The sequence below is a fragment of the Cygnus atratus genome, chromosome 3 (genome assembly GCF_013377495.2).
Source record: "Cygnus atratus isolate AKBS03 ecotype Queensland, Australia chromosome 3, CAtr_DNAZoo_HiC_assembly, whole genome shotgun sequence".
In the NCBI taxonomy this organism is placed as follows: Eukaryota; Metazoa; Chordata; class Aves; order Anseriformes; family Anatidae; genus Cygnus; species Cygnus atratus.
In genome coordinates, this window is record NC_066364.1 from 61,429,095 (window position 1) to 61,444,095 (window position 15,001).

Below are 15,001 nucleotides of genomic sequence, written 5' to 3' on the forward strand. Positions count from 1 at the left end.
GTCTTGAAGGATTTGTTAGAAGGTAACTAAGACATAGCTACCCTTATACCGCATGGCTACAAATTAGCCCACAACCATACAGGAACCACAATTTTGTATTTTTCTGTGCAAGTTTGAGTAGTGCCACACACTATAACCCAGATACGCTCAACTTTGCTGCAACAGATTCACAAAGGGCACTTGAAAAAGTGGTATCTGTGCCTGTAAGGCTTAATAAAATTCTCTTCTGAGTTCTCTCTCATACTGACCATGGCTTACATTACATTCTTGCTGTTAAGTTTAGAAGAAAAAGTTTGATGGTACCATATCGTTCAATGAAAGCATGCTGAGAAGTGTTTTCATGACATTCCTTTTTACCTTATCTTCTTCTAATCTCTGCCTTCGCTTTTCTTCTACGGCAGCTCGCCTTCTTTCTTCCTTTAATCTCTGCTCTTCAAGCTTCTTTTTGCGCTCCTCTAGGTGTTTTTCATAATGTTGCCGAGCTCTCTCTTCTCTTTCTAACCAGATGGATTCTCTTGCAGCTATGAGAAAAATCAGAAATAAAAATATTAACATGCTATATGTGATGAAACCTTTAATAAAATCTGAATAACTTTTGAAAAAAAAGTTTTGAAATCCTGTTCTTAAGACATACATAATTTCCTAATCTCTCCATGTGTTAAAACTTCATGTACCCTGGTCACACATTCATTTAATTCAATTTCAATTTAATTACTGTGAACTACCACCAGAAGCAGTCAAATTATTTGACCATGCAGTTTCTATGTGCAAGAAAGAATGTCTTAAAATACATAAATACATGAGTCAGATATATGTGAACACACTTCTGTTGTACAAACCATGCCAAGTCTCTGTAATCTTTCACTGTAAAAAGAAAGATAAAACTCTATCACCACTAAATGCCTTTAATGATCAATGCAGATCTCTCTTGATAGAAGTGGTTGGGGTGATAATTGTAGTACCTGGACTGTTACCCGCACCAGCAGCTAACCAGAATGAAACGTTAACAACCAAAGAAACTGGAATAAAAGTGAGCTTTAAAATCTGTTACATACCTCCACTGCTGCAGAGCTCTGAACAACATTTCAGAAGCACAAATCAAGACAAATCAAGAAGCACTATACAAGAGGAATTTTACTCCCCATCAGGGTCTGAATTTTTGTGAAGGTATGAATTCTCATGGAACACATGCTCAAATTGTAGCGCACATTAAAGCAGCTACGTATGATACACTGGACCTCTCTCTCCCCATTACTGCCCTGAAAGTTTCAGGTCCCAGAAATTACTGTTCTAAAAAACTCTTACATGCCTTTTTTTTTTAAAAAAAAAAAAAAAAAAAAAAAAAAAAACACAGCATACCTCTTGATCTTCATGAATTGACAGATGGGAGTACAGGAATAAATGCATGTGAAGAAATACATTTTTCACAAGAAAAAAAAAACACCAAGAACCACAAGAGAAAATCATGCAAAGGAATTCATTGATAGTGCAGCAGAAGCAGGAAATCAGGAAAGCAGTTTCAAAAAACCTTTCAATTACCAAGGTAAGGATTTTTTTTTTTTTCCTTAGACTGAGGCAGTATTTTTTAAATTCAGTCTTGAAAAAGGAGCCTATTTTTACAGTCCTATACTCTAGGACAGCAACTCTAGCCTTTAGTTAGCAGAGCTTTGTGTTGTTTAACAGCATACCAAAACCAAATAAAACAAATAAACAAATTGATTCTAGGTGTTCAGAACACCCTACTGAAAACACACACCTTTCAAAATGTTGTTTACTTTTAATTTTTCTGGTGAGGCTTCATGACCATTTTAACTGAACTGTTGGCTGCCCCCAAAGGGAACAGCATTCGCCCTCCCCTAGGCTGACAGTGTTGCTCACGGGACTGAGATCAGACCGATCATGGAAACAACCTGGTTAAAGCCAGGTTTCTTCCAACTCTTTTTCATTCCGCCAGTGCTAATTGTGGCTGATCCAGGTGAAGAGCTGTCGGCCAGGGCAGACATACTGTCAAAGGGGTTTACTGGGTTCTGCTGTCACAGGACGCCTCAGGCAAGCCGAGTGGCTGCTGGGCAGCACAGCCCACCCGAGCTCCCCTCGCCGCAGCCACAGCTCTGGCAGCTTGCCGAATTTAACAGCAGGCCAGTGCAGTAAGTGCAGAGATAAAGTTCATCAGTGCTGACACCAGGCTAACGCAAACCGACCTAAAAGGCAAGTTATGAAATATGGCTTCTGTCAGCATATGCTGAGATCACGAACATATGCAGATGTCGTCGAAGTCTATGTAGCTGCAGCGTGTTGGCTTCTACCCAGTAGTCACAGAAGTCCAATGAGCATATCAAGACAACACAATCCTGTGGGCCAAAAGACTTCCACAGCTTCTGAGATCATCTGAATCTTCCGTGCCTGGAATCTGCTTACAATGGCAAGGCAGCTGGGAAAGGCTCTCTGGCTATCTACAGAAAATAAAGCCCTTCCTGAAGGATATGACAAATTAAGGAAAGCAAAGATAAACTTCTTAACTGATGCCACTGGAATACTGGTTTGCCCGATAAAAATGTGGAGATCATTTGCTCCACCTGTTGTCACTAATGTCAGACCTTCCTGGGATACTATTTATGATTGCTTCTGTAGGCTTCAGCCTGTCATGTTGTTTAGGAAAAGTAATGAAATTAGCATATTTGAACTTTCAAGAAGTAATTCAGGAAGAGAAAGGCTTAAAATATTTTTATGTCTTAGTATGTAGAAGAGTTGACTTTCACACACTCTCTCTGCTGGGAAGACAATCAGAATACCAAACCTCTGGATGGTAACACTCATCTTTGACTCTCTGCCTCTCTTAGCAGAAGAGGTAATAAACTCATGCTTTTTGATAATGAAAACCTGCTCAATAACAGAACCATAAATCAGTGATGGATTACCAAAACAAATGGAAGTGTTAGGCTGGAATAAATTATAACAGAAAAAAAAATACACATTTCAAACAAACCTCCAAGATACAGGCAAAAGTTAGCAGACAATATATACATCCATCTGTTAACATGAGGAAGCTGCGAATTTTATGCTCGGACAAAGTGTTTAACTGGTACATATAACCATGATTTATGATACAAACACACCTGTTTTCTGATAGAAAGTATAACATCTATTTTCATTAAGTTACCTTTTTCACAGATATAGAAACAGAGTCTTGTTTTTATTCTTTTGAGGTATTAATTCCTAATTTTCTCTTATTAGGGCCAGAACAACACATCTCCCTTGTTTTCACTGCTTCTTGGATGCACTGCTGTTATTCTTGCATAAACTTAAGGCTCAGTTGTTGCCATCTACAAGGCAGGTATATACAGTGACAAATCCTCAGGTGTATGATGATTTCTTCAGGAAAAAATGAAGGAAAACTGAGTTTAAAATATATATTTTTTTATTTCATTCTCATGAACCTAAATATGAATTTGCAGAAACTTTTGTCCTGCTACTCAAGACAGAAATTAAAAAAAAAAAAAAAGTAAATGTAAGGTAAAGTATTGAAGTTTACTCAAGGGCTAAAAAAAGCCTGTTACAGGGTAAAAAAATGTTAAGCCCTGTTCTGAATGCATAGGTGTGCTTCTGTGGTTCATGGATAGGGACACATATATATCTTGCTGGCAGATAGAAGCAGCAGATGAGCCTACAGGAAACAGAAGATATCTCTAAAAGGTCCAACCAACTTGGAAGAGCAGCTGATTTCCAGGACGTGGAAGGGGAAAATACCCACTTTTATGGTGGCTCTTAAAGAAGCTGTGCTAAGAGCTATATTAAGTGCTGACCTAATCCTGGACTCCAGCAAGGGATACAGTCCAAAGAAAAGGCTTCTTCTTGGGACTGAGCCTTATATCAACACACATTGACAACGTGCAAGAATCATTTAAAGGAAGCTCAGTCGTCATTCAAATAGTATGTGTGCTGAAAGCTTAAAGAGCAGAGTAACATTACTTAGTTAAAGCTGGAAAATACACAAGAAAATTCACATCTTTGTTTTCTCTCTTTACTAGTACAATCTATAGCTTGGAATGCAGTCGTGCGATACAAGGACACGAAATTAGAGCATAAAAACAGGATTTAGAAACTGAGCCCTAGACATGTGGTTAATACCTTCTGCTTGTTTGCAAACTAGTACTGCTGGATTAGACTACAAGAGAACATAATGAGACTACGCTTCTGGCACCTCATTCTGAAGTAGCAAAATAACTCAGCAAAAGAAAAACAAAATTAATCCTGAAAGAAATATTTCAATAGTAAAAGACATGCAAGACTTGAAACCAGTCAACTTTACACCGTAATTAACTAATTTAATGCAGGAGATGCTCGGTTAACTACAAACCACGCACATTTTTTTTGTGTAACACATTCTGTAGCGTCTTTCCCTGATACAGTTTCATGCACGCAGTGTGCCACGCTTTGCAGCGCTTTAGACTGCGAGGGGAAGAGGAGTATGCATGAGGTGTCAAAGCCTCCCTTTTCTGCTTATCCATGTGGAACAACTGGACGTCCTCTCAGCTCCTCTTGTGCCAGCCCTTCTGCTGTCTCTCACTTCAGCCCTTTTTCTTCTGGCTACTGCCTATAATAAGGGCAGATCAGTCTAGCACTGCCCCTTCTCAGCCTGCCTTTTGCACTCACCTTGGACAGACAGCTGACCTGACTAGAGAGCTCATAGTCTTTGCCAAGCTTTCCAGCCTTCTCTCCCGACTTCACAACACTCACCTCAGCAGCAGCTTTCTCCTCTGACCACTGCTTCACCTTTCCTGGCTGCCAGCTCCGCGCTGCCTGAAACTGTGATCCCCTCCTTGCTGCCTTAGCAGAAAAATGGATCGGTGTTGCTTTAACCGTACCCAAAAACGGGAATGTTTCAGCAGTCCACAGAAATGGCTGACTGAATGAATTAAAAGGTGAAGTTCAAAACTGTAATTACAGCTGAAGTTAATGTCACATTCGCTAAGCCAACCTCTCCCTGGTAGCCACGCTCTGAGGGACATACAGCACAGAAATTTTTAAACTAATCTTCCTTAAAAATTGTTTTCTAGTCTTATAAACCCTTCTGGCACTCTCAGGACCTCTGAGGGACATCCCAAAATGATTCGGATGCTAACTAATGCCACTGACTTCCAGTTTCTGTGGGAATTCTGATTGTGGAAATTTGGAGAAGGTTCTGTCCCTCACCGTCAGAGAACAGAATAAGCCAAGAGGAATTCACCGACAGAATAATTTTTACTAATGTGATATTGTGCCAATGATCATTTTCAATTGGGAGAAGAACACATAGCATAGCATGACCTTTTAAATATTATTTTAGTGCTTATACCTTGTTGGTATTAAGATTGCAATAGATCTAGACAACCTGAAACTCAGACACATTCTAAAACCTAAGATCAATACAACTTTTCCTTAAGTGAAAAGTTAAGTTGGACGGCATGATTACCGTCTTTTGCTCCCAGTGCCAGAAACTAAACCAGCCACATGTCCTTGTTAGGATTATAATTGTGATAAAAAGGGTCAGCGTCTAAGCAGGATTAGTGTAGATAAAATCTGCACAGATGTAAGACTTACAACAGTTTGCTCAAGAATCAGGGACTAAGATACTGTACAACATTATTTCAGGCTGTCAGAATTAAAACCATTTTAAAATCTCAGTAACTTTTCTTGTAGAAAAATATTTTCATTTATTTCTTTTCCAGTTATTGAGAACCAGGTCTAGGCTAATAAATGTGCCCAAAAACCAACCAGCATGGAGTAACGTCTCTGCCACTAAACCTTTACCTTCCAAAACGGTGACAGTACTCAAAATACATTAGGAAAAGCCCATGGGCTTTCTCTGCCAATTCCAAAACCTCGTCTGGGAATCAGCTAGGAGAGTTGGCTGGAACCAAAACCCTGCCAGGAACCAACAGTTTAGTAGCAGGAACAACTAAGTTTTAAAGCTGGGGAATGCTCTTCACCACCGTCCAGTTTGCCAGTAAGATGCAGCCAATGTGGCAATGTCGAGGGTGAGGCCCTCTGTCGAAAAAAACCATTAGCTTTTATTAAAATTTTTTGCTTTGACCAGGCTCTCTACTATGATTTTTTTTCACGAACAACCCAGCCTTGACAAGTGTCACACACAGCCAAGAGTGGCAAGCACAGCCTGACACTGACCTAAAGCCACGATGAAACCATCATGCTGGGCTGGAGCCGAGACGAACAGGACAGCTCCCCTCGCCCTGCCCTCTAAGAATGGCCCCATTTGACAGGTCGTGCCCTTACCGACCACAGCCCCTCCTGGCATTCCCGTCTCACGTGACCCAGGGGGGTTGGTGTCACACAGAGATGCAATATTTGTATGTTAAAGGATGGGTGTTAACTTCATGCACAAACACTGTGGGAAGGAGTGCTAGCAGAAACAGCGCAGAATGAAAATATGGCTTCTAAAGAGCATGGGACACACTGAAAGCATTATTTATATAATCACGTAAAGATTAACCTAACAGTCCTTTAAAGGTCTGTATTTGCATATCAACAAGTATTACAAACATTACCACATGGTCAGGGGAATAAAAAAATTAAAGTAATTGCTTAGCAGCCATGCTTCATTTCTGCCCACATGAAAAGGCAAACCTGAGAGAAAAAAAGCTGAAAAAAATGATACAGCTTATTAGTCATAGGAAACATGAGTCACATATAGAAAAAGCCAAGGCATTCACCTTTTGAAAGTTTGGGGATGGCTTTTCAAAAGCAGTGCGTACCCTATAGTGAAGTAATTATATATATATAAAATTATATATATATATATATATGCTGCACATACATGGACAACAAAGATGACAGCACTCATCTTTTCTACTCTTTTAACTCTAACTGAAAAGAAAATAGGTACTCAGACCCCCAAGTGTGGTAAGTGAAATAACACAGCTAAAATACCACTGCTAGATGCAAGCAAATCCTCAAGAGTGCAGAGCACGTTGACCCATCACACCACGGTGAAAGCAACGTCAACAACTGTACAGCAGAACTTGAAAAAAAAATAAAGGTAGACAGTATGCAAGAGTGGAAATAAGTCTCATATCAACCCCCCCATAACATCAGAATATTGCCCAGTAAACAAACACCAAACCAATTAAACTAGTACTCCATATGATATAAGCAGGAGGAGTGAACAAGTTAATTTTCAAGAGAAGATAAATGACATGATTTCCTGCTGCTCAAGCTGCTGAAACAGATGTCTTACAGATCACTATCATCACTTATAGAAGTGAACATATAAGTTATTTTTATTCCCTTCTTTGGGGAATAAAAATAATTTCTCTTGAGGTGACTCAAAGTCTCAACTTTGGCTAAACTTGGCAGATCTCCTGAATAAAAAAAAAAATGAATTAAGTTTAAATTCAACTTCTAATTCTATAGAAAAAAATTCCCTTCTTTCATATGTTTTACCGTTGTATGGCAAATGTCCCAATATTAACAAAATCCAACTCTATTCTTTCAGCAAGACACACATTTATACAACTTTAGGAAACCTGATATTTAACGTAGTGTAGATTTTTCTTTGCTATGGTTCACATGACACGAGTGACTGATTATCTAGGCTCTGCACTGAAAAATGAAGCTTGCATGCCATTGTAAAGATCTCTGCTTTGCCGTACTAGAATACAAATCTCATGAGACAGCTCCTAAATCATGTTTGCAGACAAGTATACAGATGAAAGTACAACACAACTTTCAATTTTCTTGCTAGTTCAGGAGAATTCTTCGCGCAAGGACGCACAAGACACTCGTACATCACGGGCATGTGCAGAACTCTCCCTTTTAGGGATGAAAGATTCCACATCAACTTATTTAAAAAAAAAACCTACAGTTTAATGTTGCTTTTATGTCACACGAAATGAAATGTTTCTCAAGAGAAGTCACATCATTCCAGTAACAAATGTTCATTTGTCAGTAGCTAGGAAATCAGAGTTCAGGATAACTAAAGGAAAGCATCTCTCTCCACCCTACAGCAAAGCATCGTTACAACACAAGGAACAAACTTGTGGCAGGGAGGGTGGTGGTGATGGTGGGTGGAATTCAAGACATGGAAGTATCATCTATGACAAATTCATTAAAATGGGCCGGTAACCTTCATTTGTTCCGGAACCTGAAGGGTCTAAGCCTATATATACAGTGGGGTTGTATACATCTGTATACATCTATATCCAGATGGCAGCGGGGTTGGAACTAGATGGTCTTTGAGGTCCCTTCCGACCCAAACCATTCTATGATTGTATGGTTCTAACTGGAAAAAAGAATCATATCAGCACAAGAATGAAAAAGAATGACATCTGAAGAATATTGTATATGGAGTGAGGCGTTCTTTCTATGCTCATATTTTAGGACAGAAAAGCTCAGCCATTTCAAGGTTGTTGTATATGCCTTCAAAAATGATTCAAGCCACAATCCAGTAGGCAGAGGAAGGTGGGTCTTGATAGTTGTTCCCATACTGGAAAGTCCAGCATGTAAAAATAAATAAATAAATAAAAATTACAACATGACTACCTTACAGGGTATCATCATTACCTACATCATTTGGGCTGACTCAATATGGTTACTCACATACACATTATTTGAGAACTGTTCTCCTTCCCCTCTGATGCAAATCAATTTGAAGTGACTGGGAAAAATATATTTCGTTTGAATTTCCCACTGACCGTAACATCAAATATTACCTGATTCACAACATGGAAATGTTCTCTATATTGCCACATTTTGCTGCTGTGTAGCAGAGGGGCAGCAGCCTCTCCTCCTTTTATCATTTTACAAGATTTATACTTTCAGTGCACCAGAGAGTGGGGGTGGGCGTGCTCTCAGTTCTACTGAGCAACTGCTTGCTTAACCCTCAGTTACACTGCTGACAAGCTGACTAATCCCAGTATCTGAAGTTCCCAGCAAGCTCTCTCCAGATGTATTAACCAGCCATAATGAAACAGGATCTAACACGTATACAAACCAAGCAAAAGATAACAGGTCTGGGGAAAGGGCTCAGCACCTAAATATTTCTGACATCATTGCCAAAAAGAAATCCGAGTAACTCCAATAGCAGCTCTTCTGAGAGTCTGATCCCTGCAGACATTATTACACATTAAAAGAGAAACTGGTTGTTTTGACGTATGGCCAGTTCCTCTGGAGCATTAAATAACCCTTCTTTTCCTTTGCAGCTTTTCTGAAGCTGCTTCTAGCTCACACTAGATGTATTGCAAGGGAAAGACTGCAAGGAGCAGGCAAGACCCTGTTGCTAAGTGAACTCATGAGCATTGTTACTTGTAAGGATGACTAAGAATGTAAGCAACAGTTCTGTGTATTTTTGCCTGCAACGCCATGAAGTCAGTGCATTAAGCAGTGTGACTAATTTCTGTCCCTTGGATATATTTCTCATCTTCTCCCATCAGCTGGGATACAAGTATGTTACTGCTTCAGACAGTATAGGAAATTATATGGCAGAATAGTCTGAGTTGGTCATTAGTGCATGATAGAAAGGTAATAACAATGAAAAGCACTTTGCACCTTGCGTGAATGCTGAGATAAAGGAGCAAATTCCCCCACTGGCCTCAGAAAAAGATGACCAGCCGAGGGAAAGTTTTTCCTTATTGGAGAGCACTTCACTGTGTCAAAGGAGCACTGAAGTTGACAACACAATTCATTTTAAAGAGCATGCAGGCTTTCCAGTACCTGGTGCCCAGGCTCCTTCAGACTTGTAGTGACTTGCAGTCATCATCCAGAAGGTCAGTAGCTTGTGCAAGGTGAGACATACTTACACTGGCCAGTTCTGCAATTGCATTAGTAAAGTTTGCAACCCAGCAAACCCAGGGTCCTGCTTGGAGCTAAGGCCTTGGCTCATCTTCTGCAACTCCTGCTGTTCACATGCAGAAGTACACACTTCCTGGTTAAATTCTGTGCGTTTTCCTGGTTGTATCAGGGATGCCAATGAGGAAAATCAGGTGTTTAACAGCTACTGAATATCTAGCTCTTGGGCTGACTATGGCTGAAGCCTGCTTTGGATATCTTTAAATCTCAAACATAATGAGAAATGAAGGTGTGCCATGATACTTAAAATCAAAATACTTTGAGGAAGGGAGAAGCACCACTCTATTAACTTGGGGGGAAAACAAACAAACAAACAAAAACAAAATCCGCACATAAATGTGTGTGAATGCATTTTTGAAACACTGCATGTAAACTGTAATAAGAAAAGATGAATAAATGTCATTTCCCTGCTCAATCTAGACTTGCACATGCAAAGTGCGGTACAGAGCCTGACAGCTTGTAAACTTAAATTTGTTTTCTTCAATCATAGAATGGTTTGGTTGGAAGGGATCTTAAAGATTATCCCCCTGCCATGGGCAGGGACACCTCCCACCAGACCAGGTTGCCCAGGGCCTCATCCAGCCTGGCCTCGAACACCTCCAGGGATGGGGCATCCACAGCTTCTCTGGGCAACCTGGGCCAGGGCCTCACCACCCTCTGAGTGAAGAATTTCCTCCTTATACCTGATCTAAACCTACCCTCTTCTAGTTTAAAGCCATTATTCCTTGTCCTACCACTACACTCCCTGACAAAGAGTTCCTCTCATATTCATTAAGATTCAGATTAAGTAACAGGTATATGAAAGGAATATCAACAATGAATCCTGAGATGTGCATGAATTACAAGATCTACTTTAAAGATGTAATAGTCTCTCCGGAATGATACTGCCCATCTAGCATGATCAATTTTCTGAATGCTACTAAATGCAAACTGGCAAAAACACGGAATGAAAGTGATAGTTAATAAGAAAAGCAACAGCAAAACAATACAATAGGCCTTACCTAGCTGTTTTTCTCGTTCTTCTCTCCTTTCTCTAGCAAGCCGTTGCCTGTCATCGACCTTTAGTATAGGCGAGTAGTCTGCAAATGGAAGGAGAGGAATATTAATCATACAGTATGAAATCCAATAGCAACATAAACAAGTTTTTAGGGGAATGAATATTAAGCACCTCTAATCATTCTACTTTCAAAATAGATCACTTTTCCAGAAATCCCTCTTATGTAAAAAATATAGAACAATTAAACAACTACGAATGCGCTCTAATTATGAAGATGTAAAATACTCCCCCAAAATGGACTAAGTTGTAACCCTGAATATTCCAAGCAAGACTACTACCTGTGAAAACTCATGAGGAAAATGTTTTATTCTTTTTTTCCTAGCTTAAAACAACTTGACGGCTTGAAAGCACTCTGACTAAATATTGTTCATTATTCCATAACCTCCTTCCAAAATGCGTTCACAGGAAATTCTCCAATTATAATGCAGCACCCTCTTCCCACCAGTATTGACTCAAAAAACAAATCAGTCCTATTTGAGAAGCCTGAAGAAGCTCAGTATGCATGCAAAATAGATGGGCTCAAAACACTGTAGCAGTTCTGGTTGAAGTTCTGAAGAGTGAGAACTAAGACAGCAGGATACTGATCTCCTACAGATGTTGTTTGTGCATGCATGCGTTAAAAGCTCTGTCAGACACGTTAAAACGGTGCAGCATGTACATGAAATGGTGTACTACCAGCAAAGAAAGAGAATTTCCTCAACTATCTTTTAAAGTTGTGAGTTAGCCACACAATTTCTTTAAAATTATCTGCCACTGGATGCTTGGATCACAGCAGTAAGACCAAGGGTAATATGAAAAATCTATGTCAGAACCATTCTTGACTACAAAATTCAAGTTTGGTTGGAAAGTATCATGTGCTTGGTGCCACAAAATAAGCTATCTGGAAAACAACAAAATGCTAAACAGCTAACATCCTACTTCCAGTCTCAGCAGTGGAGCCAAAGACCAAACAGGCACAAAATCTGAGCTCCTTATTCATCTCAGCATGCTGCCAAAACTAATTTCCTACTCATCCTTAGCTTCTTCTGTTAAACTTGGAAAGCTGTTGATTTTATGCTTTTTCACTAGCACTGAAAAAGTCCGCTTTGAACAAAAACAAGCGAAGAAACAAACAAACAAAAAGACACAGAAAATGGAAAAGCTTTCTGTGTATAACGAAGCAGTATGACTTATTTTAATATTGATGTGAATTCTATTTTTTAATATTTTATGTTGAAGTAAAGAACTATTTGGAACTTCCTGTCACCATGGAAGTGCACATAAAAACAGAGATATCTGTAACTGAGATGCTTTTCATTATTCAGTAGGAATACATAAATAAGCAGTCTGCACAAACACGTAAAGTCAGCCTCTTTGTGTGTACACTGCATACCTATGAAAAAAATTACTAGCAAAACGATGTCATAAAAATGAGGTTTAAAAATATGTATTTGCAGAAATAAATCCCTGAAGTAGGGATGACTTTTACACAGCTATATGAATTAGATAAAAGTCAGCGGTGTGTATTTCATACTCCAACAGAAGTTTCTGCATCAGGATGACAAGACTTCTTGAATGAAAGAATTCACTGATGGCTAGCTTCAGTTTAGTTACTCTTAAATTCTTTTCAGTGAAAAATGGCCATCTCAACAATGGCCAGAGAATACAGCCTCAATTAATGGTGTCAGTATCGATGAAAAGAACAGCTGGGAGAAATCCCATTGCACAGTGGGTAGGAAGAAGAACATTCAAACATTATAGCTCCGATGAAAGGTACAAAAAGTGGACAAGTCACCAAAGCCAAAGATAATCCATCGCCCAGCTACAGATCAAACCTTTAACGCTGGTTAAATAGCACACAGTGCTGCCATTTATGAAACTACATCTAGCCATGGCATTGCACAGATTTGTCCGATGTACAGTGGAAATTAACATTAGGTTGATATTGAGAAACATGCTGACTTGCATGCAGCCTCTTCAGCATGCAGACGCAGGTCAAAAGGGTAATAATATTCCTTCTCTCTTGTGGCTGGCACACAGAAGTCACAAAACATGAATTTCTATATCATGAGTAATTAGTGCTACTGGAATAATGCACACCCAATATGAATTCCCCTGGAAAACAAGGATTCCCTTCAGGGGCTGTCAGCAAAGTCAGTGTAACATTGAGTTGACAGAGTGATGAGACACTGGGGGATAATATGAAATCCCACTTCTTTCAGAATGTACTATTTTCCTTCAATTTTTTTCCTGCTTTCTTGAGAGAAGATTTCCTTATCAGTGGAGAGGAAGCAAGTCTTCAAAGAGGCAGTAGGGTTATATGGACAGGCAAACTGAAAAGGTCTCCCTTAAGAATTCCTAATTACAAGCCATATGAGGAATAAAATAAATCTTTAAAACTGCCCTCTGACATTCTGTTTCAAGATACCCAATTATTTTTTCTGTATCACACACCTGATAGTGTCCACACGCACACCCCCTCCCAGTACCCCAGGCTGTTAGAACAATCCCAAGGAATTCACATCAAGTTGCAGGCTATGCAGAATGCAAGCATGTTTTCAGTACAAGAAATATATATATTAGATACATTTGGGGGCACAAAGGAGTAAATCAATATTGGCACAAGGACAACACGTTTGTAGCACACCAGCCATCACACTGCCTTTGCTCTACTGGTAGTTGGAACAAGTCTTACAGTATTAGTTAAAATGTCTTTCCCAGGCCTTGACGATGATCTTTCATAGTTGGGCTACAGGTCCAACCTTAAACAACTACATTACGATATGCTGAGACCCCAAGTACATAGCTTCAAATTGCTGCAAAACAATGAAGTTCACTGGGACTGCTCCCCAGTTTATTTCTCCTGCCTCTTTGTGTTAAGAACCCATCAGGCAAATACTGGGGGACTGGCATTTTAGTAGGAATACCAGGACAAACATACAAGGTACTCCCCCTTGCTCAAATTCATCATCATGCAGTAGCTTTACGTTGCTGCATGAGGAAGTGGGAAACGTCATTTGTAACAAATCCTGTCAGAATGTCTCAATTCTTACAGAAAGAGTTGATAACTGGGTGTGTGCAAAGCCTTAGAGAGGACACTCCAGGAGGACCATGCTGCTGCAACAAGTTGCAGTCCGGTTACAATGCAAAGCATGTAAACTCATGCTCAGAAACCTGTTCCGCTATGCTTCAATAGATTTGTACTAAGCACAGCCGTAAGACAGAACATACAAATACTTAACATTATGCCTGAGAGGGGCATTTGGAGATTAAATAAGCCATAGTTCTACTAAGGGAAATTTAATTTTGTAAGTTTTTCGTGAACTTGTAGTGCTTAACATGAGTTCAAGTTTTTTTTTTAATTATTATTTTTTTACCAGTCCACTTAAGTAGCTTAGATGCCATAGTTTTGCTGTTGTTGTTTCCCACCCCCCACCCCCCCCACCCCTCAGAAATTCAGTATTGAAATGCCAGCCTTTTTTGGTCCTTCATTATACTAAGAAAAGGAAAACACAGTCTTTTCAAAGCTTCCAGATAATTAATACTGAACTCTTAAACTCAGTTGGCATTTGTAGAAATTACAAACTTTGAAAAATTCCAATCTAGCTATCATATGTATTATATATGGCCAGTTTCTACAGCTCAGGTGACTACCAGCTGCACTCAATGTGACTTCAAAACTACCTCAGACTACTACCATTCTTCATATACATCTATAATCCTCTCAGCCTCTTCTCACAAATGGCCACTTCCTTTCTGTCCTCAACTCCTAGGGTTCCAATTTCTCGCACTACTGAAACTAAAAGAAATAGAGTGGAAAACAACAGCCAGATTGTTTGCTAGTTCACGGGGGAGCTGCCGGGAGAAATATGTAAGCCACAGCATCATTTGAAAAGATGCGTGCCTGGATCTCAAAAACCCTCCCCTCTGTCTAGCTCCCTTCCCACTCCCACGCACACATTCAGAGTTGCCTGTGTTTCCCTTGGACTCCTAATATTTGTTCAGCCTGTAGACACCTTCCAGACAATGACTTCCTTTACAATGACAGCTGTCACTCCTGCCGCAAACAGTCTCTCCTTTCTAACTCAAACAATGTTTGACATACAATTCTCATGCAGCCTA

The 15,001-nt window shown here is 39.7% G+C and overlaps 1 protein-coding gene across 9 annotated transcripts in view; it reads right to left on the reverse strand.

Moving 5' to 3' along the window:
* The window catches only part of MAP7 (microtubule associated protein 7), a 110,654-nt gene that overhangs the window by 36,350 nt on the left and 59,303 nt on the right, over positions 1-15,001 (reverse strand). For all 9 annotated transcript variants that reach the window (XM_035538918.2, XM_035538919.2, XM_035538911.2 and 6 more), the window contains 2 exons: positions 10,845-10,922; positions 358-521 (listed from right to left, as the gene is read on the reverse strand). In XM_035538918.2, coding sequence (XP_035394811.1) covers positions 358-521; positions 10,845-10,922 — 242 coding nt within the window. The remainder of the gene's footprint in view (positions 1-357; positions 522-10,844; positions 10,923-15,001) is intronic.